We start from the raw sequence: 25,506 nt of genomic DNA on the forward strand, positions 1-25,506 counted from the left end.
GGGAGAATAAACTTCTGCTGTGTTATGCCAGAGTTTTGGACTCTGTCACTGCAGCATAGCCTAGACTAGCCTGATAAATACCCTGAGGTATCAATACTTCATTTCCCTCTTTATACACTACCAGTCAAGTGGCAACAGAGGTAAAAGAGGTGGGAGGAAGGATGTCCGAGTGGGCAGCAATAGTGGAAATGTCAGAGGATGCTAACAATGTATGGGAAATGGGGGACACAAAGCACAAACACAGTAACACAGTAAACCTAGTCTTCTTATGGAGCCCTGGACGTCTCATTTGGCACCTTTGTTCTGACCGTGGAACATCTCCGCATAGACACAAAAATATTCAGAGCAGTTCTTACCTACATAACCGAGCATTTTCACTCCTTAGTGGTTGCGTGGCCAGTGCTATTTCAACTTGAATGTTTGTGTTGCCACTTGCTGCTGGAAACAGAGATACACATGCCTCCAATTCTGTAATCAGTCTCTGAATTTCTGAATCCTCTACAAAAGGCAAAAGAAATAAGTAAAACCACAATGTAAGTTGTTTTGGGATAAGATTATTCATGTGTATTAGTGAAAAAAAATTTTCAGATATGTACATATTCGCTATAAATAAACCCACTTATTTCTAAATTTAATACACAAACCCTGTTTTCCTTTTTCCTGCTGCCTGTGTATTCAGAAAAATTCTAAAGAAATTAAATTCAGACAACTAAAGATTCATCTTAAATCTCAGCATTATTAAGTTAGTGATTTTTCTCAGTGTGTCCACCTATCCCCTAGTTCACATTATCAAAGGACTACTGGATAGCTAGTTCCCTGTAATTGCTGACAGTATTCACATTTATGAGTTTTTGATTCTGTTGTAAATAATTTACTTTAAGTGATCCAATGTGGCACAATATCAAGGGAGGGTTTCTCTTAAGATAAAGTGTTATTACTTAATTTTATAAAGGAGATCTAACAACACCAGCCACTCCTCATTTGATGTACCCTCAGAAGCAGTACCCGTCTTTCAGTAATTGGGGGAAGTGGATGGTTTTGGAGGTGGCAAACACATGTCGGATGTAGAATTTAGATCTTTTGTCCTTTTATTTTTCTCCTCTCACTTCCTTTCAAGTACTTTATATGCTGAAAACATTTAATAATTATAATATTAACTGATACCCAAAAGAGGTAGGAAGTATATTCTAAGTAACAAGACATAACTCCATGGGTATTTTAGCACCCGATGAAAACTATAAGTAAAGAGTAAGCAACAATGTGCAACTACTAAGCAGCCCTCTACCAATCCTTTGTACAGCGGTTTTGCTCATAAGTGTTGGAGGCAGTGACCTGGGCTCCCCTACTTTCTAGTGTTATAACTGTAGTCAAATTACTTAACTCTTGCAGCCTAAATTTCTTCCTGGTTAAACGGAAATAACAGTACCTCATAGGGTTGCTAAGAGGAGTGAATGAGAAACTGTTCTCCAAGCCTAGGTTTCCTCATCTGTAAAATGGGAGCAATAACAGTACCTCATAGGGTTGCTGTGAGGATTAAATGAGATGATTCACATAAAACACTTAGCACAGTGCCACGCATATGGTAAATGTTCAATAAGTGATAGCTAATATTGTTACAATTATTGTGGTTACCATGATTAACTCTTTGCTTGAGGGGACAGTGATAAATTGAAGGTCTGAAAACAGATTTTAATGTATCAAACCTTTGGAATATATTCCTATAAATGCACTTAAAAACTGATATTTTGTCTGTCAGTCTGCAAATATTCAATCAGTGCTTCCCCAATCAACTACCATGCTTTCTAAGATGACAAATCTCTAACTCACTCTAAGAAAAAGTCATTATTTAGAAAACACATACATAATGCAAGCAAATGAACACAACCTGGCTCAAATAGCTCATAACTTCACCTAAGACATTTTTCTTGATTCAATCAAAAAATCCCACAAGTACAATGAAAAGGGCATAAAAAGTTTTGGGTTACTTCTCACAGTGAGATTTGCTGGAATAGTAGAAAACATTAGAATAGGTGGTTAATAAAAAAATGATGGGAAGAAAATCTCTGCATCTTCTTAAAATAAACTTGAGTCTCTTCCAGGGAGTTAATCATCTTTAGGGATCCTCTAACCCCTACAGGTTTATCCCTGCAAATTCTTTTTGGTTGAATCTTCTCAAGATCCCTTTTGACCAAGTAGAATGAACACACACTTGCAAATAAGACTGTTTGATACTCCCTAGTACATTTCAAATCCACAGTAGAGAAGTCAAAATCTAAAAAATAATAAAGCTAGCAGAACTCATTTCCTTATTAGCTGGAAACATATTTCTATGGAGAATACCACAAACTCTGTGATGATTATTCTAAATTTAAATGATGACTAAATAATATGGCATTGCTGTACAGTATTAACACCACACTACAGAAAATTATAAGGTACATATCTACCTTGTTCTGCTACCAGGGCTTTTAGCTCTCCCAACAAATACTTAATAATTCTAACTTTTTCAGCACTCTGGTTCCCATTTTTTGCTTCCTGGACACCCTTTATTCTTGAATCTCGCACATGTATGTTTAAATCCTTTCCTTCACTTGTAACCTCTCCAGTTTGTTCTTTGACACATTTTTCTTCATTAGTGGCCAAGACAGCTGACTGTGATAGAGCGGGACTTCGGTGTGTCTGACTGTCCGGATATGAATGCAACAGATTCATATATGTTTGGAAACACTGTAATAGGTCTGGTTCCTTAGAAACTTCTTGTTGTGACAGAATTCCATTGGCAAGGTCCAGCTGCTGAAATGCTGGAATAGCTGCTTTGTCAGATTTGGGCAGGCTACACTGAACTCCAAGACTAGTACTAAAGGTATTCCTTAGAATATCACTACAGTTCACAGAAACTGTATTATGTTGTGATGCAGACAGGTTGTCATCATCAGTCTGAACTTCCTAAAGAAAAGAAAAAAACAAGTTAACCCTTCAAAAATGTGAGCACTGGCATTAATTATAATAAATTAAAATCAGAAATATTAGAAAATGACTTCTGCAGGATGGAGTTATAAATTACCAGTAAGTAACCTGGGTTTCCCCTTAGCACAATATTATAGCTGTTAAAAAGTTAGTTTATTCTGCAATATAGGAATATTATATATTATATATAAAGCCACACCTAAAATAATATTGTTTAGAAATACCACTCATGGTTTAAAGAAAAAGGCATAAAAAATTAGCCCACTTAGGGACTAAAACAAACTTCTGCTTTGGGAAATTTAATTGTAAGAAAGCAAGCTCAAACACACAAAAAGATTTCACACAGACTCACAGAAATGTTACAGTAGTAAAAGCTGACTGCTGCTTAAATGTCTGCCAGGGGGGAGTAGGGGAGTAGTCACACAGATGCGGTATATCCACTAAGTAGAGTATAATCAACTTAACTAAATATTTACAGACTGTAGATAAATATGAAAACATGTTTGCAATAAAAAGTTAAAAAAATCAGAATATGAAACAGTACAAAGTTTAATTATGACTATACTTTTTTTAAAAAGCAAACTTAGCTCTGGCTGGTGTAGCTCAGTAGGGCTGAGCGCAGGCTCCAAACCAAAGGGTTGCCGGTTTGACTCCCAGTCAGGGCACAGGCCTGGGCTGTGGGCCAGGTCCCCAATGGGGGCACACGTGAGAGGCAACCACACATTGATGTTTCTCTCCCTCTCTTCCCTTCTTTCTAAAAATAAATAAAGTCTAAAAATGAATACATAAATAAAAAAGCAAACTTAGATAAAAACCAGAGAACAAAATCTACACACAGAGAATTAAATGATTGGAAAGTTCTCTATCAATGTTAACAGCAATTGTGTTTGGTTGGTTGGTACGAGTGACTTCTTTTTTCTATTAAACTCTTCTCCCTTTTTCCTCTCACCATTGTCTTTAATAAATAGGTAAAACAACTTGGGTAATGAAATAACTGGGAAAAATAATTGGTCTTTATACATCCTAGGACATTAAGATATAATCAGTAACTTCAATTCACTCTCTTGGAGATGACAATTTCTAAAAGCTACTTGTATAGTATATGAATTGTACCTACGGAATGAACCACTGGAGGGCAGGGAGGCTGCTGAGGTAACTGGATTGGGGTGGAAGTGGATGAGCCGTGACTAGAATGTGGAGTTGCCTGACAGTCTAAAAGGTAAGAGAGATAAAAAAAAGTCATTCACATCTCATATAACTTACAATAACCAGTCAACTTAATAACGAGTTTATATACATGTGTTTAAAAACATCATTCATACTAACCAGAACCAGAGCCAGACCCAGTGTGGCAAGGTACAGCAGGAATTCCATTAGGGTTGTTCTTTGAAGCCGAGTTATTCATCAATGACATCTGAGTCTGCACATGCTCACAGAGGGCTTGGTATATTACGGGTGAGTACATTCTATAATGATCTTGGAATGACCAATTTTGTGGCATATCTGAGGAGTCTCTTTCACTTCCAGCAGAAGTTTTATTAGGTATCTGTTTTCTATAATCTGAAGATACTAATGTGGAAGAAGGAAAAAATGTGGAAATGTGATTCTTCAAAAACTTTTATCATAAGAAACTAGGGAAAAAACTTTCAGAAGTAGCTCAACTCACTGTATGTTTTACAGAAGAGTTTTTTACCTCTTATCAACCATAAAGAAAATAACTTCAAATTCTTTTTTGGTTTGTAATCAGTTAAGTTCTCCAGTCAAAATTATCTATACTATGTATTTAAAATCTCTTTTAATCTCTTAAAATCTCCTTTATCTTATTTATAAAATCTCTCCTTCAATTAAATAACCTCTCAAGGGTGTTATTGCTCTCTAATATCCAATATAAGTCTTTCACCTTGCTTCTTATCCAGTTTCATGTTCTTGGAGGAAAATGAAATTTAAAAAGCAGAAAACTTTGTGACAAATATGATGCTTTAATGGTTTAAAAATAATCAATCAGAGCTTTGAAAACAATAATGGACGATCTACACATTGTACACTCAAACAAAATCCTAACCTGGCATTGAAAGTCTCCAAAGCCTGACCATAACCTACTTTTCCAACCATCCTCCCATCACCCCCAACTCAACTTTTTCATTCCAGTCAGGCCCATTTAGACCCCCCAACAAGCCTTTTTCATCCTCCTATAGCATTAATCAGAATGAATCATTTCTTCCAATGCAATTCTACCCACTCGACAAGGCTCATCTGCAGTGATCTTTGCTCATCTGTAGAATGATCTACAAACAGTATATGGGTTACATTGTTAAGAGACCATCCTTCATGAGTCTCTTCAGCTCCTGTGTTTCTTGCTGACTATACCAAGAAAGCGAGGCATGACCTAAGCTCTTTACCTGGGCTGTTTCTCAGAGTGAAACCTTAGCTACCTTGAGAGATAAGTAGTATTTCCCCTGAGGCAAGTACAGGCTTGCTTACTGCTTACTACCCAAAGAAATGTAATCACCAACTCAGTGGTCCTTAGCTGAAACTTAAACCTCTACAGTGCTCTTCAGTGAAGCCTGAATTCCCATCTTCCAGTCCAGTGACCAGTCTTCAGCATCCCAGAGCACATACTGTCTACACAAATCACTTACCACTTGCATGTACTACATTGCTTATCTTTCATTTTTGCCTAACGAAAATAAGCATTTTCATGCAAAACTGTATCTTATATTTCATTATTTTCTTCCCATAGTCCCCTGTTAGTCTATGTACAAGAAGTACAAAGTAGAAACCTGTATATTTCATGTATTAGTATATTAACACATGAAAAACATTTTCTGCATAGCACTACTTTACAGATCAGTATCAAAATCTATTTCCCTGTTTAGTAAGTTCTCCTTCCCAAATGTTTTTTAAAGACCACTAACAGAAATGACTATGTCCTTGGTAGATTGCAGGTTATCACAATAAAAAAGATGAATTTAGAATAATATGTAGCTTTTAGCAGTACCTACTAAAGCTGAACGTACAAATACTCTTTGACACAACAACTGTAGCCCAGGCATAAACCTAACAGAAATGAGTGTTCACGTACAGTAAATGATGTGCACGAGAGTGTTCGCAACAGCTTTATTTGCAGTCGCCAAAAACTGAAAACACCCAGTAGCCATGACTAGGAGAAATGGATAAACTGTACACAGCAATGGAAGAGAACAGATTATGGATATACACAACTATTTATATGAACTTATCAGACATAATGCTTTATGAAAGATGTCAGACACAAGATTGTATGGTGTACAAATGCATGTATATTAAGTTCGAAAATAGGTAAAGCTATCCAATGGAGACAGAAAGCAGAGAAATGGTTACTCAAGGAAGAAGGGACAGCTGATGGTGAGGATACTGATGAGGCAAAAGCCTGATAATAGGATACTGAAAATGTTCTATATCTTCTTCTAGGTGGTGAATATATGGAAGTATACATGCTCAAAAATTTATCAAGATTTATACTTTATGAAAGTTACTCCTTAATTGTTTAAAAAGTGAAACAGTTAAATTTTTGTTATAGAATTCCACAAATATAGTATATTGAGAATAAAAACATTTCTGGAGGGTGGACTGGGATGGTAGTAAAAGACAGAAAACTGTACTTGAAGGACAATTAAAATAAACTTTGAAACAAAGAAAATAAAAACATTTCTAAAAGCATACAAGTTACATACAAAATCAAAAGGTTAAAAGCAAATTAAATATAACCACTGAAGACAGAAAAAAATTTTTAAAAACCAATAAATTAAAATTGGACTATGAAAATAGTTAGAGATATTAGATAGCTCCATTTTGACTTGAGGTATGCCTCCTTTTAAGATGATCTATTCCTGTGAAGCTACCAGGCCTCAATACGAGCTCTAACATGAATTAGCTGAGTAACTTACAGCAAACTACTTAACCTCTCATCAGAAAAAATGATAATAAAACTATTGCCTACTTTAGGTTACTGTGAAGAGTAAATAAGGTAACACTTCTAAAGAATGTCTAGCGCATAGTAAGAACTCAATAAATGTTGCCTGTATTACCAAATGACCGCAAAGTCTTAGGACAGACAAGTAAATATTTCATATTCACAAATTTCCCATCTGATACCAAAAATAAACCTCAAAGTATGTCTCCCCCCTTTAAGCAGTAATAGTTTTTCTTTACTATCTGAATAAATGAACTACAACAAATTGGTTAATTCACATTTAGGTAAAATATTTCCAATTGGAAGTATAATTTTACTATAAATCAAGTGGAGAAGTATCCTCTAGATTACTTTAACTTAGACATCTAAAAGATGGGAGGTAAGATCATAGCCCGTGGCTATGCAGCACATAGTTCTTTGTTTCCTCTTAATTCATGGGTCTCTCTGCTGCCCTTGGATTTCCTTTGGCCTCATGTAAGACAAGAATTATCTGGCTTGAGGAATTCTCAGATTTCACCCTCACAGGTGCCAGGCACTGACTTTCATTCACCTTCTTTTCAAGGGATGATTTTCACAGTCTCTGATAAAGCTGAGCTACAATATTAGGCTTCTGCCAGCAGATGTCATCATTCAACATGAATTACTGAGCTTCACATTTCTTAAAAATCAAAGCCTTAGAATTAAAATGACTTACTTTCCTCCTTTATTAATTCAGTCCATATGAAACTCTAATGGTGGAGATTTGTATTTGAGAAAAAATCTTACCCCTGGCTGGTGTGGCTCAGTGGATTGAGCACCAGCCTGTGAACCAAAGGGTCGCCAATTCCATTCCCAGTTAGGGCACATGCCTGGGATGCAGGCCAGGTCCGCCATAGGGGGCATGCGAGAGGCAACCACACATTGACTTTCTCTCCCCCTCTCTCTCTTTACCCTTCTCTCGAAAAATAAATAAAATATATATATTTTAAAAAGAATACTGTAATCTGATCAGAGGTCAGAACTGCTGATGTGACTATAATCCAGTTAAGAATTTAATGCTTGGGATACAGAATGCCAGACATCTCTCAACTGCTCCTTCAAATCCACCCTCTACTCAGCTCCACCTTGCTCTCCCTAAGGTGCTGATCTACATACAGTATATGGGTTACACTGTTAAGAGACCATCCTTCATGAGTCTCTTCAGCTCCTGTGTTTCTTGCTGGCTATACCAAGAAAGCAAGGCATGACCTAAGTAAGCTCTTTACCTGGGCTGTTTCTCAGAGTGAAACCTTAGCTACCTGGAGAGATAAGTAGTATTTCCCCTGAGACAAGTACAGGCTTGCTTACTGCTTACTACCCAAAGCAATGTAATCACCAACTCAGTGTTCCTTAGCTGAAACTTAAACCTCTACAGCATGTCTAACATCCATCAGTATCCATCCCATCATGCCCATGGGAATTGGTGGCAAGGGGGGAACCAAGACAAATATGCAGATGTACACGCTGCTTATTGCGGTATGAGTAATAGACTCCTTTGTCTCTGACCCAGGAGTCTTGTGTCTCCTGCCAGTATCTATGACACAGTAAGGCAAACTTACTAGCTTCTAAGAATAAAAATCAAGTTGGATCTGATCCAATGGGATTCTCAGCATTATCAAGGAAAGAAAGCCTGTGGTCAGAGTATATATGTTCCTTAAATGAAGTTCACTGTTTTTGTCGGGGTGCTCCATTCTATACAGCAGTATCTGAATCTCCGTCCCCTCATCCTTCAAGGCCTAGAAATGACAACATCTCCGATGCTACTAGCACTGGGTCAGTACAATGCCCTGTGGTTTCCCTATACCCCACTCACACCTTTATAATGAGTTTCTTTCTAAATAAACCCTCCTCGAATTATCCAGAGTGGATTCAATTCAAGAAACACTTGAGGTGAAGTGTTGCCATCTGTTTCCTGTTGGAACTCTGAACAACAAGCAGTTTCTCTGGGATCCGAGTTGCTACCATGTCACCACTGTCAGCCATGAATGTTCCGAATGAGAATTCTTTGAGGAAGGGTGCCCTGGACAAGAAATAACCCACCTTGAGAAAAAAGTAGGATGCTGGAGGAATAGGCAGTTGGTACTACCAATCCGCTTTGTCCACTGGGCCCCAATACCTAGGCCTGGGCTTTAAGAGTTTAGAACAGGGGTTGCCCTGGCCAGGTGGCTCAGCTGGTTGGAACGTCATCCATGCACCAAAAGGTCACAGGTTCAATTCCTGGTCAGGGCACATACCTAGGTTATAGGTTCAATCCCCAGTCAAGTAATGGACAGTAGTCTACTGATCGATGTTTCTCTTTTTTTCTCTCTTCCTCTCTCTAAAAGAAATAAAGAATTTAAAATATCCTCATGTGAGGATTACATGAAGAGAGAGTTCAGAATGGGGGTTAACAAGCTTTTTCTTAAAAGGCTAAAGGATTAATATTCTGGGCCTAGTAGCCCAAATGGTCTCTATCACAACTCCTCAACTCTGCTGTTACAGCACTAAAGCAGCCACAGAAAATACATAAATGAATTAGCACGGCTCTGCTCTGATAAAACTTTATTTATAAAATAAATAAAATACTAAACATTGCTTATGAACTAAAACTGACTATAGTATGCTGACCACTGGTTTAGACTACTGCTGACCAAGAAAAATGTAATGTAAACCATATATGCAATGTAAAATTTTCCAGTAGTTAATCAAAAAAGTAAAAAGGGGTAACATTAATTTTCATGTTTTATTCAAATCAGTATATCCAAAATATTAACATTTTAAAACATAATTAACTTTAAATGTTATTTATTTTTTGCATTAAATCTTCTAAACCTAGTGTGCATTTTATATAAAGCACATCTCAATCTGGATGCTAAATTTTCATCAGAAATACCTGATCTGTGTTCAGATTTAATAAAATTTACAGCTGTAAAAGTAGACTCATGTACCCATGTTATTCCAAACATACTTAAATATTTTCTAATGACTGGATCAAGTACCCACTTTCAAGTTTAAATTAATTAAAATTAAACGACAATTACAATTCAGCTCCTTGGTTGTACTAGCCATACTTCAAATGCTCAATGGCCATATGTGGTTAGTGACTACCACCCTGGATAATGCAGGTCGACATAATGTGAGGCTAAATGTAGCTGGTCTCTGCCTTACTCCTCTGACTCAGGGACCCTATGGAACATCAGTCTCCAGTCTAGGGCTACTGTACTGCCACACCCGATTTTCTAAACTGAACACCTTGCCTGAGCTGAATCTCAGCATGCACTGCTGTGCTAATGTTTTTGGCCCACCTGAGCTGTGGAACTAGCTCATCAACATTCTGGTCCATGTGAACTCCCATTGTGAAAATGTTCATGTCCCTTTTGGGCTATCTTGTTCTATAGGTCGCCAAGGGACAACATAAGCAAAACTTGTGATTTCTAAGCTGTGTGCAAAATTATCACACTTAATTAAGTCAGCAAGTTAACTGTGAAGGTGTAAAATATCTTCGGCTACATTCACCGTCGGTCAGTAGTCAGTAGCAGGCCCTCTGTCCCTGGAATTTTACCTTCTTACGTACCATGCACTCCAACTGTGCAGCTCAACAAGTTGAGCTACCAAACCTACCAAGACATAGACATACACAACAATGCAGAAATAATAACCCAGTGAACTACTGATTATCTATGGAAACAAGTGGCAGGGAGAACAAAGATAATTCAACATACCTCCCCAATGGCATTCTGAGTTGTAGTCTTGTCTCCTACAAACCTAAGTCACTTTTCTACTTTTGTTCTTGGGAACTTGTTAGTCAACAAAGTAACTACTTGGCGATTAGAAGCTGAGTAAGTAAAGAGAGGCACACACACCTAAATAGCCAATATATGATTAAAATGAAAGACCAACTGCATAATCCTGATAAGTTTATCAAAATCCTCAGAATTAAGTAGTATATTTAAAGAAGTGTAAAAATATGTACAAATTTTTTTCCGTACTGATGAAGAGTATGTTTTTCACATCCTTTCTGTTTAGATCCATACCTTTTGCCCTCCGAAGGTCTAGGGTTGTATCTATTTTCGGAACATGCTGTTTCTGAGCCTATTAATAATTAAAACAAAAATTCATAAGAACTAAAAGAACTACTTAAGTGAGAAAAGCTGATCAGCAAAAAAGCATTTAACAAATAAAACCTGAATTTTCATTTCTCAAAATGTTCTGCAGCAAAGAAGCACAACCATCAAGCCCCTGTACAGCTTCAGTCTGTAAGGAGAAAGTCATTTAGCAATGTGTACATAAAATTTCAATGCAGGGAAAGAGAACTAATTGCAGAGTTTAAAAATTTCTTTTAGGAACAATTTAGTATTGGTAGAAAACATAGTTTCAAAGCAACAGCAAGCATACTTCCTTAAGGCAATTAATACTTTACCTTTGAATTTTTATTCCCAACTTTTAGCTTTTCCCTGAAGACTAATTAAAATAATGTGTATTATATCGATTCAGTTTAATCTTACCTGACTTTCTGAATCAGAATGGATGGGATAGCCAGAATCTGCATTAAAATGTGATATCTTTCTTAAACGAGTCCTAGAAAATAAATTGAGGGACTTCTGCCAAGATGGAGGCGTAGGTGGAAGCACTGTGCCTCCTCCCACAACCAAGTTTAAAAACAACAAAGTTTTAGCAACAAAAATGCAGCCAAAACCACAGAAAATTGAACTTCATGGAAGTCTGACAACAATGAACCCTTCAGCCAAACTGGTAAGAGGGGCAGAGCCAGCATCAGAACGGGGTCAGGCACGAATGATCCACCAGACCTACCTGGGCGTGCGACCCAGGCAGCCGGCAGTCGTAGGTGGATCCCAGGTGTGGAGAAGCGGGAGGACTCACTGAGGGTGCGTGGTGGCGAACTCACTGAAGGCTGACCACGGTCACACATTTGTGTGCAGATAAACCGGTAAAGGAGGGAGCGGTGAGACAGACCGTGCAGGCCCCAGTGGCAGGAAGTGCCAGAGGTGACCGCCATTGTCCCTCTCTGACCCCGCACCCACCTATAGCGTCACAAACCAGCGACCTGGGTTGCCTCTCTCTGACGCGCCCCCCAAAACAGCATCACAAACCAGCGACCTGGGTGGCCCCGCCCTGGCGAACAACTAACGTTCTGCTCCTCATACCTAACAGGCAGGAACAGACCAAAACATGGCTCAAGAAGAACTCAAACCCCCATAGCTGATAAATCTAAGTGATGAAAAAATAGCCAAACTTTCAGATGCACAGTTCAAAACACTGGTGATCAGGATGCTCACAGAACTGGTTGAATTTAGTCACAAATTAGAGGAACATATGAATGCTAAACTAATTGAAATGAATGGAAATGCACAGGAAACCAATAGTAATGCAAGTGAAACTGGGACTCAAATCAAAGGAGTGGACCAGAAAGAGGAAAAAAATGACCAAACAGAAAAGAATGTAGAAACAAGAATTCAAAAAAATGAGGAGAGGCTTAGGAACCTCCAGGACATCTTTAAACATTCCAACATCAGAATTATAGGGGTGCCAGAAGGGGAAGAGGTACAGCCACCAGTGGAAAACTTATTTGAACAAATAATAAAGAAGAATTTCCCCAATCTGGCAAAGGAAATAGAATTCCAGGAAATCCAGGAAGCTCAGAGAATCCCAAAGAAGTTGGACCCAAGAAGGAACACACCAAGGCACATCATAATTATATTAGCCAAGATTAAAATGAAGGAGAGAATCCTAGAAGCAGCAAGAGATAAGGGGACAGTCACCTACAAAGGAGTCCCCATCAGACTGTCAGCGGATTTCTCAAAAGACACCTTACAGGCAAGAAGGAGCTGGAAAGAAGTATTCCAAGTCATGAAATCCAAAGACCTACATCCAAGACTGACCTATCTAGCAAAGCTTTCATTTAGAATGGAAGGGCAGATAAAGTGCTTCTCAGATAAGATCAAATTCAAGGAGTTTATCATCATCAAGCCCTTATTATATGAAATGTTAAAGAGACTTACCTAAGAAAAAGAAGATAAAAAAGATGAACAGTGAAAGGACAGCAAACTCACAGTTATTAACAACCACACCTAAAACAAAAGCAAACTAAGAGGACAGCTAGATCAGGAGCAGAACCATAGAAATGAAGATCTCAAGGAGGGTTAGCAACAGGGGAGTGGGAGGAGGAGAAGGGGGGAGAAGGTACAGAAAATAAGTAGCATAGATGATAGGTAGAAAATAGATAGGGGGAGGGCAACAATAGTAGGGAAGATATAGAATCTAGAGAACTTGAGACACGTGGCCATAAACTAAAGGGGGGATGGTGGGGGAGGGGTGTGTAGGGTGGAGGGGAATGACGGGGGGGGGAATAGAACAACTGTAATGGCATAATCAATAAAATATATTAAAAAAATAAATCAAACAGTTTTACAAATACTACACATTTCCCCCCCAAAATATATTGTAAGTACTCCTTTTCTTTTTAGCAAAGGTTGGATAAGAAAACTTGTCCAAACATGTATAGATCAGATTTATACAGCAATTTATGAAGACACAAACACTAGTAAGCACTAGAATGACCAACATGGGTAGCTTTGGAAGGCTCCTCTGGAGAGTTTTGTGATGGTACAGACCATCCAATTTTCTTGGGTAGGCTAAATTTAGTCCAGACCAAACACCTGAAAAATCTCGAGAATTCCTGAAATCGTAACCTTCTTTGAGTACTTACGACTTCTTTCCATTCGTCAGTTTAGCAGGTGCAGACTGCTTTCCCAAAGATAACGCCTACAAAATAATATATTATAGTAGGTATACAAACACTTTTCTATTACACTTTTATTATGCTGTCTTGACAAAATCTGAAATACTACTTATTGTGTCCTTTTCTTCATTATGGTAAAACTTAACAACAAATTTACCATCCCTAAGTGTATATATTTCTATGGCATTAAATACATTCACACTGTTGTGCAACTGTTGCCATCATTCATCTCCAGAACTTGTTCATCTTTCCAAACTCAAATTCTGTACCCATTAAACATTAACTTCCCCTCCTTTCCTCCCCTCAACCTCTGGCAAATACTCTTCCACTTTCTGTCTCTATGAATTTGACTACTATAGGAGCTCATATAAGTGGGATCATACAGTGTTTGTGTCCTTTTGTGACTGACTTATTTCACTTAGCCCATCTTCAATGTTCATGCATGTTGCAGTAGGCATCAAAATTTTCCACCTTTTTAAGGGTGAAGAATGTTCCATTTTATGAATGGACCATGATACTAATTTTTAATAAATGTGATATAGTCTAAAAACCAACTCAACTCATAATTTGTTCTATATAAAATGTCAAACGTGCAACATATGTATTCGTTCCTTAAGTCTACTTGAGTTGAAAATGAAGTTGAGATTTTAAAATAACCAGAAGTACTTACTACAGTAAGTTGGACTAGACTCAATCCCTGTACATGTTCTACATTCCCCAAATTCTCCAAAACATGTAATTCAAGATACAGGGCAGAGTCCATAATTCTGATTCTATTTACCCACATTCTTTATAATGCCTGACAAGACCAGCACACATCATTCCTCTTTATCTACACCTCATTTTCTCAATTTTTCCTTTTAAAGTCATATAGCAATACTGGTTTTACTAACATTTTATTTTAAAAGTAATATAAGTAGGCTACCTTTTTTGTAGAAGAAAAAAATATGCCTTTGCTTTTTACATGCACCCAGTATCTTGACTGGAACAACTGCAGTTGCCTATGGAAAGGGAAACTGAGAATCTGGGGGAGAGAGCAGGGGATGCTTTCCATGGCATACCTTTTTATAGCTTAATAATTTTATACAAGATAAATACATTATTAAAATATAATTTTCAAAAGACATGGTTAAATTCCCTACTCACTCCCTGATTTCATCATTCAGGTGTAGTCACTGTTACATTTATGATTTTTCTTGACATGTTTACATATTTCATCCCCAGAGAGCTCTGAGCAGTAACTGAACTTTCTGGAGTTATAGCATCTTCTACTATTTGTTTGCATATGTACTGCCTCCTTTTGCCACTGAGAATGCCACTGAGAATACATGGAAAAAGCTGAGTCACGTCTTTCCTTGAGATAATGGAATATGATGGAGTCATGGAGCCAGCAGTAAGAACCAATGTTTCGGGAATAAGATCCCATGTAACAGAGCGTTGCTGGTCCTTGCACACACTCAGGGTCTTTCTCTTCTGCATATCTCTCTTGGTGCCTAGCCAGAATCATAATAAAAATATAAACCACGGGGCTGTTAAGTCTAAAACAACTACAATTATTATCTTTCAAAAATTTTTTTAAAAAGCACTGAAATAAATGTGTGGCATAACTGTGTTATACATAGTATTTCTCCAAAAATACACATGAGGTTATATTACAATCAGGCAAATTACCCAGGATAAAAACACCCTGCAACAGTAATTACCATATTGACACATTGAGCATCCACTGATAATTCTTGCCTTAATTATCTCACTTGCCAAGTACTGATTTTTCTTACATCATTCCTTCTACAGTTATTGGCACTTGACTTCAGCGAAACATTTTTCCTTCTCCATTTACTTGTTACTATAGACTCACTGATTCCTCTTTTATTCAATAGGTTATGTCCACTACAATTATTTGATGCTCAAGTTGCCCCAGATTCTATCAGCGTGAGTCTCTGCAAACTGCTTCCTGTATCTTTCAACATGTCTGTCCCCTTTAGTTTCTGAGCCATCCCTTACTTCCTGCAACAAGGGGCTCCAGGCTCTTTCTTTCTTCTAATTATGGTAAGAACAGTTAACATGAAATCTATTCTCTTACATTTTTAAGTGTACAACACAGTGCTGTTAACTACAGACATGATGTTGGAACTGATCTTGCATAACTGAAAGTTTATACTCACTGAATAGCAACTTCCCGTTTCCCACACCCTCTCTGCTTCTATGAGCTTGACTCTTACTTTGTAGGTGGAGTGTTGTGGTGTTTATCCTTCTGTGGCTGGCTTATTTCACTTAGCATAATAGCCTTAAGATTCATCTATGGTGCATGTGGCAGAATTTCCCAATTTCTGAAGAATGAACAATATTTCATTGTGCGTATAAAGCACATTTTCTTTATCTATTCACCCATCAATGGACATTTAGTTGTTTCCACAATCTGGCTATTTTGAATGCTTTAGTGAACACGGGAATTCAAATATCTCTTCAAGATTCAGTTTTTAATTCTTTTGGATAAATACTCAAAGTGGGAATAATTTTTTGAGGAAATTTTATATAGCTTTTCATAGCAGTTATACCCTTTCACATTCCCACCAACAGCAGACAGAATTCCAATTACTCCATGTCCTCACTAACACTTCATTTTGGGGGATTTTGTTTTTAAATAATAACTATCCTGACTGGTATGAGATGGTATCTCATTGTGGTTTTGATTTGCATTTCCCTGATGACTAGTGATGATGACCAAAATCTTTTCCTCTTAGTCATGTGTATGTCTATAATTAATATTTACAAGTTCTTTGCCCATTTTAAAATGAGGTTATTATTTATTTATTTATTTTGCTCTTGAGTTGTAGGAGTTCTTTAGATATTGTGGATATTAACCCTTTATCAGATATATGGCTTACAAATATGTATTTTCCCATTCCATAGGTTGTGCTTTCTCTCTATTATTCTTTCTGTTGTGCACAAGTCTCTTATTTTGAGGTATCCAGGCTCATCTTACCATTTCCTGTCTCAGCCCTGGTGTTGACTCTTTCACCAAAAAGCTGTGGTTCCTTTTACAGGACAACTTATTTAAAAACCAACATTTAGGCACTAGATATGCTCTTCACTACTGGGGCTTCCAATCCTTTTTCATATGTACTGTCGCCATGACTCTATAGTTGTAATCTTAAATCTTGTTTGCACTTTTTAAAAATATATATTTTATTGATTATACCATTACAGTTGTTCTATTCCCCCCTTCATTCCCTTCCACCCTGCACCCCTCCCCCACCATTCCCCCCTTTAGTTTATGACCACGTGTCTCAAGTTCTTTAGATTCCATATTTCCCATACTATTCTTGCCCTCCCCCCTATCTATTTTCTACCTACCATCTATGCTACTTATTTTCTGTACCTTCTCCCCCCTTCTCCTCGTCCCACTCCCCTGTTGCTAACCCTTCATGTGATCTTCATTTCTATGGTTCTGCTCCTGATCTAGCTGTCGTCTTAGTTTGCTTTTGTCTTAGGTATGGTTGTTAATAAATAAGTTCGCTGTCCTTTTACTGTTCATCTTTTTTATCTTCTTTTTCTTAGATAAGTCCCTTTAACATTTCATACAATAATGGATTGGTAATGATGATCTTCTTTCCACATTAACATAGTCTTCAAAATTTGTTAATGATTGCATAGTATTTCTTCAAGTGCAAGTAATACAATGTGCCTTTGCTTCGCTTTCTGTTTTTCATAATGAAAAAATAAACCTGAAATAAACCTTCCCATATACTGAAAACAGCCTTTTCATATTCAGGATTAAAAACTTAATTATTTGGTGATAGGTTATTTGTTGTTCAATGGCCCTTATTATTCCTAGAGCATCCTTATTGCCAGTGTTTTGAACTCTGAAGCTGATAGATTATCTCCATTTCATTTAGCTCTTTGTGGAGTTTTGTCTGTTCTTTCATTTAGGCCATGTTTCTTGGTTTCCTGATTTTGGCAGCCTCCCTGTTTGTTTCTGTGTATTAGGTAGAACTTTTTTGACTCTGCCCTGGTAGAGTGTCCTAATGTAGTAGCACAGCCTCCCCTATCAGCCAAGCTGGGTATTCAAGGTGCATCGTTCATGTGGGCTGAGTACACCTTCTTGGTAATTGAGCCTTGGTTGCTGTTGGCAGATGAAGGGAGGGATTTACCCAGGCCAGTCAGCTACAAGCATTGGCTATGACCACTTACTACCAACTTTCACTGTCCATGGAGGATCAGCTGTGCAGGGGCAGGTTGGTGATGTTCCAGTATGGTCTGTAGCTATCCACTGGGTATGCTGGCCTTAGGGTTTCCTGGTGGTTGTAGGCCAAGGTGAGCCCTCACCTGTGTTTTTCCCGGAGCCACCCTGCCTGAGCTATAAAGCAATCTGAGAAAGCTGCTACTTGTGCTGGGTTTGTAGATTCCTAGGCAAAGCCAAGCTGTGAATGTAGACTCACTGATGCTAGTGCCCAGTCTGGGGCTAATTGAGGCCTGCTGTTGCTTGTTTGAGAGGATTTAGGAAGCTTGAAGCAGAAGCCAAGACCAGCCATTCATCTGGAAAAGCAGCTCAGGTGGGCCATAAATTGGGTGGGCCAGAGCCTCTGAGGCTCTCTGAGGCAGGTCAAACAGAGTTAGCCAGGTTGACAGAGTCTCACCTATGGGACCTGTTTGCTGGCTCAGTCTGAATTGATGTGGTTTCCTTAATTCATTCAACCCAATTTCTGACTGTAGTGATGGTTGTTGTATATTCAGTTGTAATTTTGATGTGTTGTGTGAAGACATGACTTTGGCAAGTCATGTCTGCCTACCTCACCACCTTGACCTTCAGAAGGTTTCAACCTTGGTTTCTAGGTTTTGTATCTGGATGGGTGGTGGGAGAGATCCGTATTTAGTAGGGAAGTTGGTGAACTCATCTCCCCCAGTGTTTTATGATGAAAGACATGGAAACTAGGAACTTATTTGTGGGCAAATTGATTAGGGATGCCTTGGAGTAGTCAAGGGATACCAAGAAGGCTACTCTATAGTTGAGTCTGGAGGTTGGTGGAGAGGTATGGGCTAAGCATACATATTTCTTTTCTTTTAAAAAATATTTTATTTATGTTTAGACAAAAGAGAAGGGTGGGAGAAAGAGAGAGAAACATCAATGTGGTTGTCTCTCACAAACCCCCTACTGGGGACTTGGCCCACAACCCAGGCATGTGTGTGACTGGGAATCAAACCAGTGATCAAACCCTTTGGTTCACAGGCTGGCACTCAATCCACTGAGCTACACCAGCCAGGGCTATAGATACACATTTCTGAATCATCTGTGACACCTGAAGCTGTAGGCTTCTGAGTTCACTTTCAGGTTACTCCCTCCAGAAAGACTTTTCTCCCACCTCTCCATCCCACTTCTGTAAACTAAGTCATGTGGCCAGTACTAGGATGTTATAGAATCACTTTTCACTTATGTGATTTATTGTTTGATTTCTGTCTTCCCAAGTAGAATTTAGTCTCCATAAGAGCAGGGATCTTACTACAGTATCACAGTACATAGCACAATGCCTTGTTTGTGGGAGGAACTATAAAATTGTTGAGTAAATAGATGAAGCATCCAGTGTTTGGACTGCTTTGGTGCATTGGGGCTGATGGCCACTTGAATGGCCTGAGACTCAGGATTATCCAGAACTCACCCCTTTGAGCCTGATGTGGAAATTTAGGTCCTTCTAGTATCCCAGTTAATGACTGCTTGGTTGAGGCAGGGCTTTATAATTCAGTGTATTGGATCAATGACTTTTCCATTTGGCTCACCTCAGAGGTGTGTCAGTCTCTGTTCATATTTAACTATGTTACAATTTGTAAGAAACAACTAAAGTTACAAAGTATATGAAAATCTAAACTAAAAACACAGTTAAGATTTATGTCTAGGATACAAGATTCAAAAGTAAGAAGCTGGGGGATGTAAGGTGGTGGCAGAGTAGCAGGCAGCTCTATTCATCTGGTCTCAGACACAGACCGGATTTGAAGTCACATATTACAGTGGAGAGTGCATGAAAGTGCCCGTGAGTGAGAGTTTACATGGAGGAGAGTGGGGAGTGCACAGGAGTGTGCAGGGAACTGTCTGCTGGTGGGCTGCCCACAGCCAACTGCCAGGACTTTCCAGGGGCCTGCCACTGCTGGCCAGTCCAGCACTGCTGGCTGCACAATCTGAGCAGCTGAAAATCCACACAGGACCCTCAAACTACTGGGTCTGCGAGAGAAGGCCTTCTGAAACTGCAGGCTTCAGGAACAGCACAGCAGAACAGGCTGAAGACCTCTGGAGGGAGCAGGGATAGCATGCCAGCACCACCTTGTGTTTTAGCAGAGCTGAGGGGATCTGCCCAGTGCCGTCCAGAAAAGGTTCAGAGAGAAACTTTATCTAACATTGTCAGAGGCCCCATAAGAAGGGGGCCAGCCCTGACTGGGAGATACTGTGATTTGGGGGGAAAGGGAGCTCGTGGAGAACGTGACCCCCAGGGACCCGCACTACTGCATGGGAGCCATAGAGACACTCTTCTAAAAGGGTACCTGAGTTGTACCCAAGGCTTGGCAGGGACCTGGACATGCAGGCCAATGCAGGAGTTCAGGCAGGATGCAGCAGCTTTGCTAATCAAAAACATCAGAGCCAGAGAAAACACTGGAAGGGAGGACCTGCCCCAAATGTTTCCTAAGCAGAAGGTAGAGCAGAGTGGAGAATTCAGGTCAAACCTCCTGTGAGAGAGTGGCAGGCTCAGGTGTGCAAGGAGCTGAATGCCTGAGATTTGCTCCAGTCAACCAGAGTCTTTCACAGAGAGACAAACCCAACCCCCACCTGGGGGATTACAGGCTCAGCAGAGTGGCAAGGTCAGGCCCAGGAATTTCCTGCTTCCTCAGGGGAAAGAAGAAAAAGGCCCTGCACCAGATGCTACCGTGCTTCCCAGCTCCTTGAGCCTCAATTTACTAAAGCACAGCAGAGAAAATAGAGACAGGTGCAAGGAAACACTATATTCTCTCCTGCAAAGCTGTTTAACATTCATTTCACTCCAATTTTGGACATAATAAGGTGCCAGGTGATATAGATTATTTCAAATCTCACGTATTGCTCTTTCCTTCTCTTACTCCATACTACCTCCTTCCTCCTCCTTCGTTTATTTGTTTTAAATTCTATTATCTTTCTTACTATGACTTCTTACTGTTCTTTACCCTCCATCCTCTCAAAACCATTTGTGATTGTCATTAGTCAGCTCACATTCCTTCTTCCGTTTTTAAAATACCCTTACGTTCTCTTCACCTTTATCACTCTTTGCCCATAGATAGTGGATAAAGTGGTGGTGGTTACAGTTCTTCAATCTTACTTCTACATAGTGACTATCTTTGTGTTTCAAATCTCAGATTTTACTGTTCTCCTGTCCTACACCATTCTGCCTTTCTCCTGCCCTTCCCTTTTTTCATTTGAACATTAATTATTCCCCGTCTTAGCCAGGTTTTTAGCCCGAACTCTTAGTATCCCTTCTCCCTCTATCCTCTCAAAATAGATTGTCTTTTTTCTAGACATCTGTTAAGCTCTCCTTTCTTTCATTGTGTTCTCTTATTCCCATTCTACTTCTGTAAATCTTAGCTCATTTGGTTGTTGATATCTCTGTGGTGGAGATTTTTCTGCATATATATATATCCCTAATTGCAGAAAAATCTGCAATATATATACATTTATATATGTGTGTGTGTATATATATATAATCATTGTGTATATTATATATATATATAATCAAAAGTTACAAAGTAATTTTTTCCCACTTTACTTTTTCTCTATCCCCTACTCTTATTACTTACCCTCCCTCTACCCTCCCTTACCCTCCCAAAATCTCTTATTTTTTAGTTAGTCATATTTGTTTTCCTTTCTCATACTAGTCTCAATCTCTTTAAACCTTTATTAATTTTGGCACCTTGCCTATTGATAGTGAAATTGTGGGTGGGGGATATCTTTGTGGGTGTGGGTCCGACTCCTGGGCTGTTGGTTTTTGTTCTGGCAGCACCTGTACAACAGTATATAAGACATGAAGGGTGAAGTGATTCAGTCATTCAGCCAGAGGGAAGAACCCCCCCAAAATGACTCAACAACCACTAGAACCCAGTTGCAGCCACATGAAAGGCATAAAGAGCAGTGCAAGAGCATCAAGCACAGGTGATCAAAGAGATTGCACCACTGAGTCCCACAGGCCTCCTACCACAGAAGACCACACCACAAAGACAGGGAGTTAAAGCAGATAAATCGAACAAGAAGAATTATCTAAAATGGGGAAATGAAGAAACAACCCTAAATTAAAAGGAAGAATCCCCAGAAAGATTGCTGAATACAATTCAGGCAACCAAGCAAGCTACCAGACATCGAGTTGAAAATAATGGTTATAAAGATGCTCACAGAGCTTAGTAAGAACTTCAAAGAACTCCACTGAAGCTTCCAGGAACTTACTGCAAACTATACCAGCATGACAAAGGACATAGACACCTATCAATAAGAGACAAGAGGAAGTAAAAATTACATTACCTGAAATGAAGAAGGAATTAGAAGCAGGTTAGATCAGGCAGAGGACTGAATCAGTGAGCTGAAGGACAAGTTAGAAGAAAATTCCCAGATAGAGAATTCAAAAGTGTGGGAGCTGTAGGACAACATGAAATGTAAAAAATATCCATTTAATAGGGATACCAGAAGGGGAAGAAGAGGACCAAGGGATACGAAACCTGTTTGAAAAAGTAAAGATAGGAAAATTCTCTACCTTGATGAGAGAAAAAGTCATACAAGTCCAGGAAGCATAGAGGGTCCCAGTCAAAATGAACCCAAAGCAGCACACTCCAAGGTACATCATAAGAAAAACAAATTTCAAAGGCAAAGAGAGAATCTGATTTCTGGCCAAGATGGAGGCATAGGTTGAAATGCTTCAATTCTTCATACAACCAAAAGAAGGATAACAAGGAATTTAAATACAAAAAACCAGCAGAACTGCCAGAAAGTCAAACTGCATGGAAGTCCAACAGCCAAGGAGTTAAAGAAGAAATATTGGTCCAGACTGGTAGGAGGAGAGGAGATGGGAAGCTGGGGTGGAGAAGACTCATGGCAACACAGGAACCAGGCAGGGGAGGAGGCAGCTGGTGGGCAGAACTTCCCACATTTATGTGTGGATAAATCAGGAGGAACAACGAAGGAGGGACAAATGATGCAACACAGGGTTCCAGTGCAGGGAAATAAAGCCTCAAAACCTCTGGCTATAAATACCTGTGGGGGTCGTGGTGGCAGGAGAAACTCCCAGGCCAAAGAAGAGTCCTTTGGAGAGGCCCACAGGATCCTAGAACAAACACAAGCCCTCCCACCTGGGTATAAGCACCAGAAGGGCTAAATTTGCTATGGGAAGCAGAGGAAGAGAAGGAAAGTGGGGAGAGAGCCAAGCAAGTGAGCAAGGGGCATTGTTCCCTCTCTGACCCCACCCACACATACAGCACCACAACACAGTGAAGTGGATTGCCCCACCCTGGTGACTACCTACCCCTTATAACATAACAGGTGCACTGAGACAAAGAAATCCAACTCAAAGAAATATGAGATCAAAACTCCAGAAAAAGAACTAAGCAACAAGGAGATAAACAACTCTCTGCTACAGAGTTCAAAACACTGGTAATCAGGATGCTCAGAAATGACTGAGTTCAGTTGCAAAATGAAGGAAGAAATGAAGGCTACACAAAGTAAAATATAAGAAAATCTATAGAAAACCAACAGTGACAGAAAGGAAACCAGGATTCAGATCAACATTTTGGAGTGGAAGGAAGAAATAAACATTCAGCTAGAACAGAAGGAAGGAATAAAAATTCATAAAAATGAGGAGAGGCTATAGGAACCTGTAGGACAACTTCAAATGTTCCAACATCCAAATCATAGAGGTACCAGGAGGAGAAAAGGAAGAGCAAGAGATTGAAAACTTATTTGAACAAATAATAAAAGAAAATTTCCACCATTCTGGTGAAGGAACTAGACATGCATTTCCAGGCAGCTCAGAGAGTCCCAAAGAAGTTGGAACCAAGAAGAAACACACCAAGACACATCATGATTAAGCTACCCAAGATTAAAGAGAAGGAGAGACTCTTAAAAGAAGGAGGAGGAAAGGAGAGAATTACCTGCAAAGGAGTTTCCATAAGGCTATCAGCTGATTTCTACACAGAAACCTTGCAGGCAAGAAGGGGTTGGAAAGAAGTATTTGAAGTCATGAGAGTCAAGGACCTACATCCAAGATTACTCTATCCAGAAAAAGCTATCATTTAGAATTGAAGGGCAGGAAAAGTGCTTCCCAGATAAGGTCAAGTTCAAGGAGTTCATCATCACCGATGCTTTATTATGTGAAAGTTAAAGGGATTTCTCTAAGAAAAAGAAGATAAAAATATGAATAGTAAAATGACAGCAAACTCAGAATCATTAACAACCACAGCTAAAATAAAAACAAAAGCAACTAAGCAAACAACTAGAACAGGAACACAAGAAATGGAGATCACATGGAGGTTTATCAACAGGGGAGTGGGAGGGGGAGAAAGGGAGAAAAGTTATGGAGAATAAGTAGCATAGATGGTAGGTAGAAAATAGACAGGGGGGAGGGTAAGAATAGTATAGGAAATGTAGAAGCCAAAGAACTTACATGTACAGCCCATGGACATGAACTAAAGTGGAGGAATGTGGGTGAAAGGGGGTATGCAGGGCAGAGGGGAGTAAGGGGGGGAAATGGAACAACTGTAATAGCATAATCAATAAAATATATATATTTTTAGCAATAGCCTCTTTAATAAATGTTGCTGGGAGATCTGGTACACGCAAAAAAAATGAAACTAGACCACCAACTTACACCATACACCAAAATAAACTCAAGATGCATAAGAGATTTAAGTATAAGTCATGACAGCATGAAAGTCCTAGAGGAGAACATAGGCTAGAAAATTTCGGATATCCCACATAGCAATACTTTCACTGATATGTCCTGTAGAGCACGGGATATAAAGGAAAGAGTAAACATTTAAAAGCTTCTGCACAGGTAAAGAAAACATCAATGAAAAAAAGGCAAACAACTGTATGGGAAAATATATTTGCCAATGACACATCAGACAACAGTTTGAACTCCAAAATATATGAAGACTCCACATCTAAAGACAACAATCCAGTTCAAAAAATGGGCAATGGACCTGAGCAGACAGTTCTCCAAGGAGAACATACAGAGGATCCATAGGCATTAAAAGGGTGTTCAACATCACTAGCCATCAGAGAGATGCAAATTAAAACCACAGTGAGATAGCACTTCACACAGGTCAGAATGGCCATCATAAACAAAATCAACAAACAACAGGTGCTGGGGAGGTTGTGGAGAAAAGGGAACCCTTGTGCACTGTTGGTGGGAATGAAGATAGGTGTAGACCCTGTGGGAAACAGCATGGAATTTCCTCAAAAAACTAAAGATGGAACTGCCTTTTGACCCAGTGATTCCACTTCTGGGAATATACCCTAAGAATTAGGAAACACCAATTCAAAAGAACCTTTGCACCCCAGTGTTCATAGCAGCATTATTTATGATAGTAAAGTGCTGGATACAGCCTATGTGCCCATCAGTAAGTGAGTGGATCAAAAAAGTATGGTACATTGACTCAATGGGATACTATGCAGCAGAAAGAAGGAAGTCCTACTATTTGCAACAGCATGGGTGGAACTAGAAAATAATATGCTAAGTAAAATAAGCCAGGCAGTGAAAGACACATACCATATGATTTCTCCTATAAGTGGAACCTAATCAACAAGCCAATGAGCTAAAAAGAACCAAAGACA

At 39.1% G+C, this 25,506-nt stretch overlaps 1 protein-coding gene across 1 annotated transcript in view; it reads right to left on the bottom strand.

Annotated features, from left to right (window-relative positions):
- Positions 1 to 352: 352 nt before the first annotated feature.
- LOC119039152 (coiled-coil domain-containing protein 14-like) overlaps positions 353 to 25,506 on the bottom strand; it is a gene marked incomplete at its 5' end in the record, with an annotated part of 31,362 nt that continues 6,208 nt past the window's right edge. Inside the window, 9 exons of the mRNA XM_053658816.1 lie at positions 353 to 498; positions 2,448 to 2,946; positions 4,085 to 4,179; positions 4,300 to 4,536; positions 5,985 to 6,008; positions 10,910 to 11,008; positions 11,101 to 11,170; positions 11,422 to 11,494; positions 13,644 to 13,699. Of these exons, the coding sequence (XP_053514791.1) occupies positions 353 to 498; positions 2,448 to 2,946; positions 4,085 to 4,179; positions 4,300 to 4,536; positions 5,985 to 6,008; positions 10,910 to 11,008; positions 11,101 to 11,170; positions 11,422 to 11,494; positions 13,644 to 13,699 (1,299 nt within the window). The remainder of the gene's footprint in view (positions 499 to 2,447; positions 2,947 to 4,084; positions 4,180 to 4,299; positions 4,537 to 5,984; positions 6,009 to 10,909; positions 11,009 to 11,100; positions 11,171 to 11,421; positions 11,495 to 13,643; positions 13,700 to 25,506) is intronic.

This window comes from Artibeus jamaicensis, unplaced genomic scaffold (assembly GCF_021234435.1).
Source record: "Artibeus jamaicensis isolate MK-2021 breed Jamaican fruit bat unplaced genomic scaffold, CSHL_Jam_final contig_2192, whole genome shotgun sequence".
Taxonomy (NCBI): domain Eukaryota; kingdom Metazoa; phylum Chordata; class Mammalia; order Chiroptera; family Phyllostomidae; genus Artibeus; species Artibeus jamaicensis.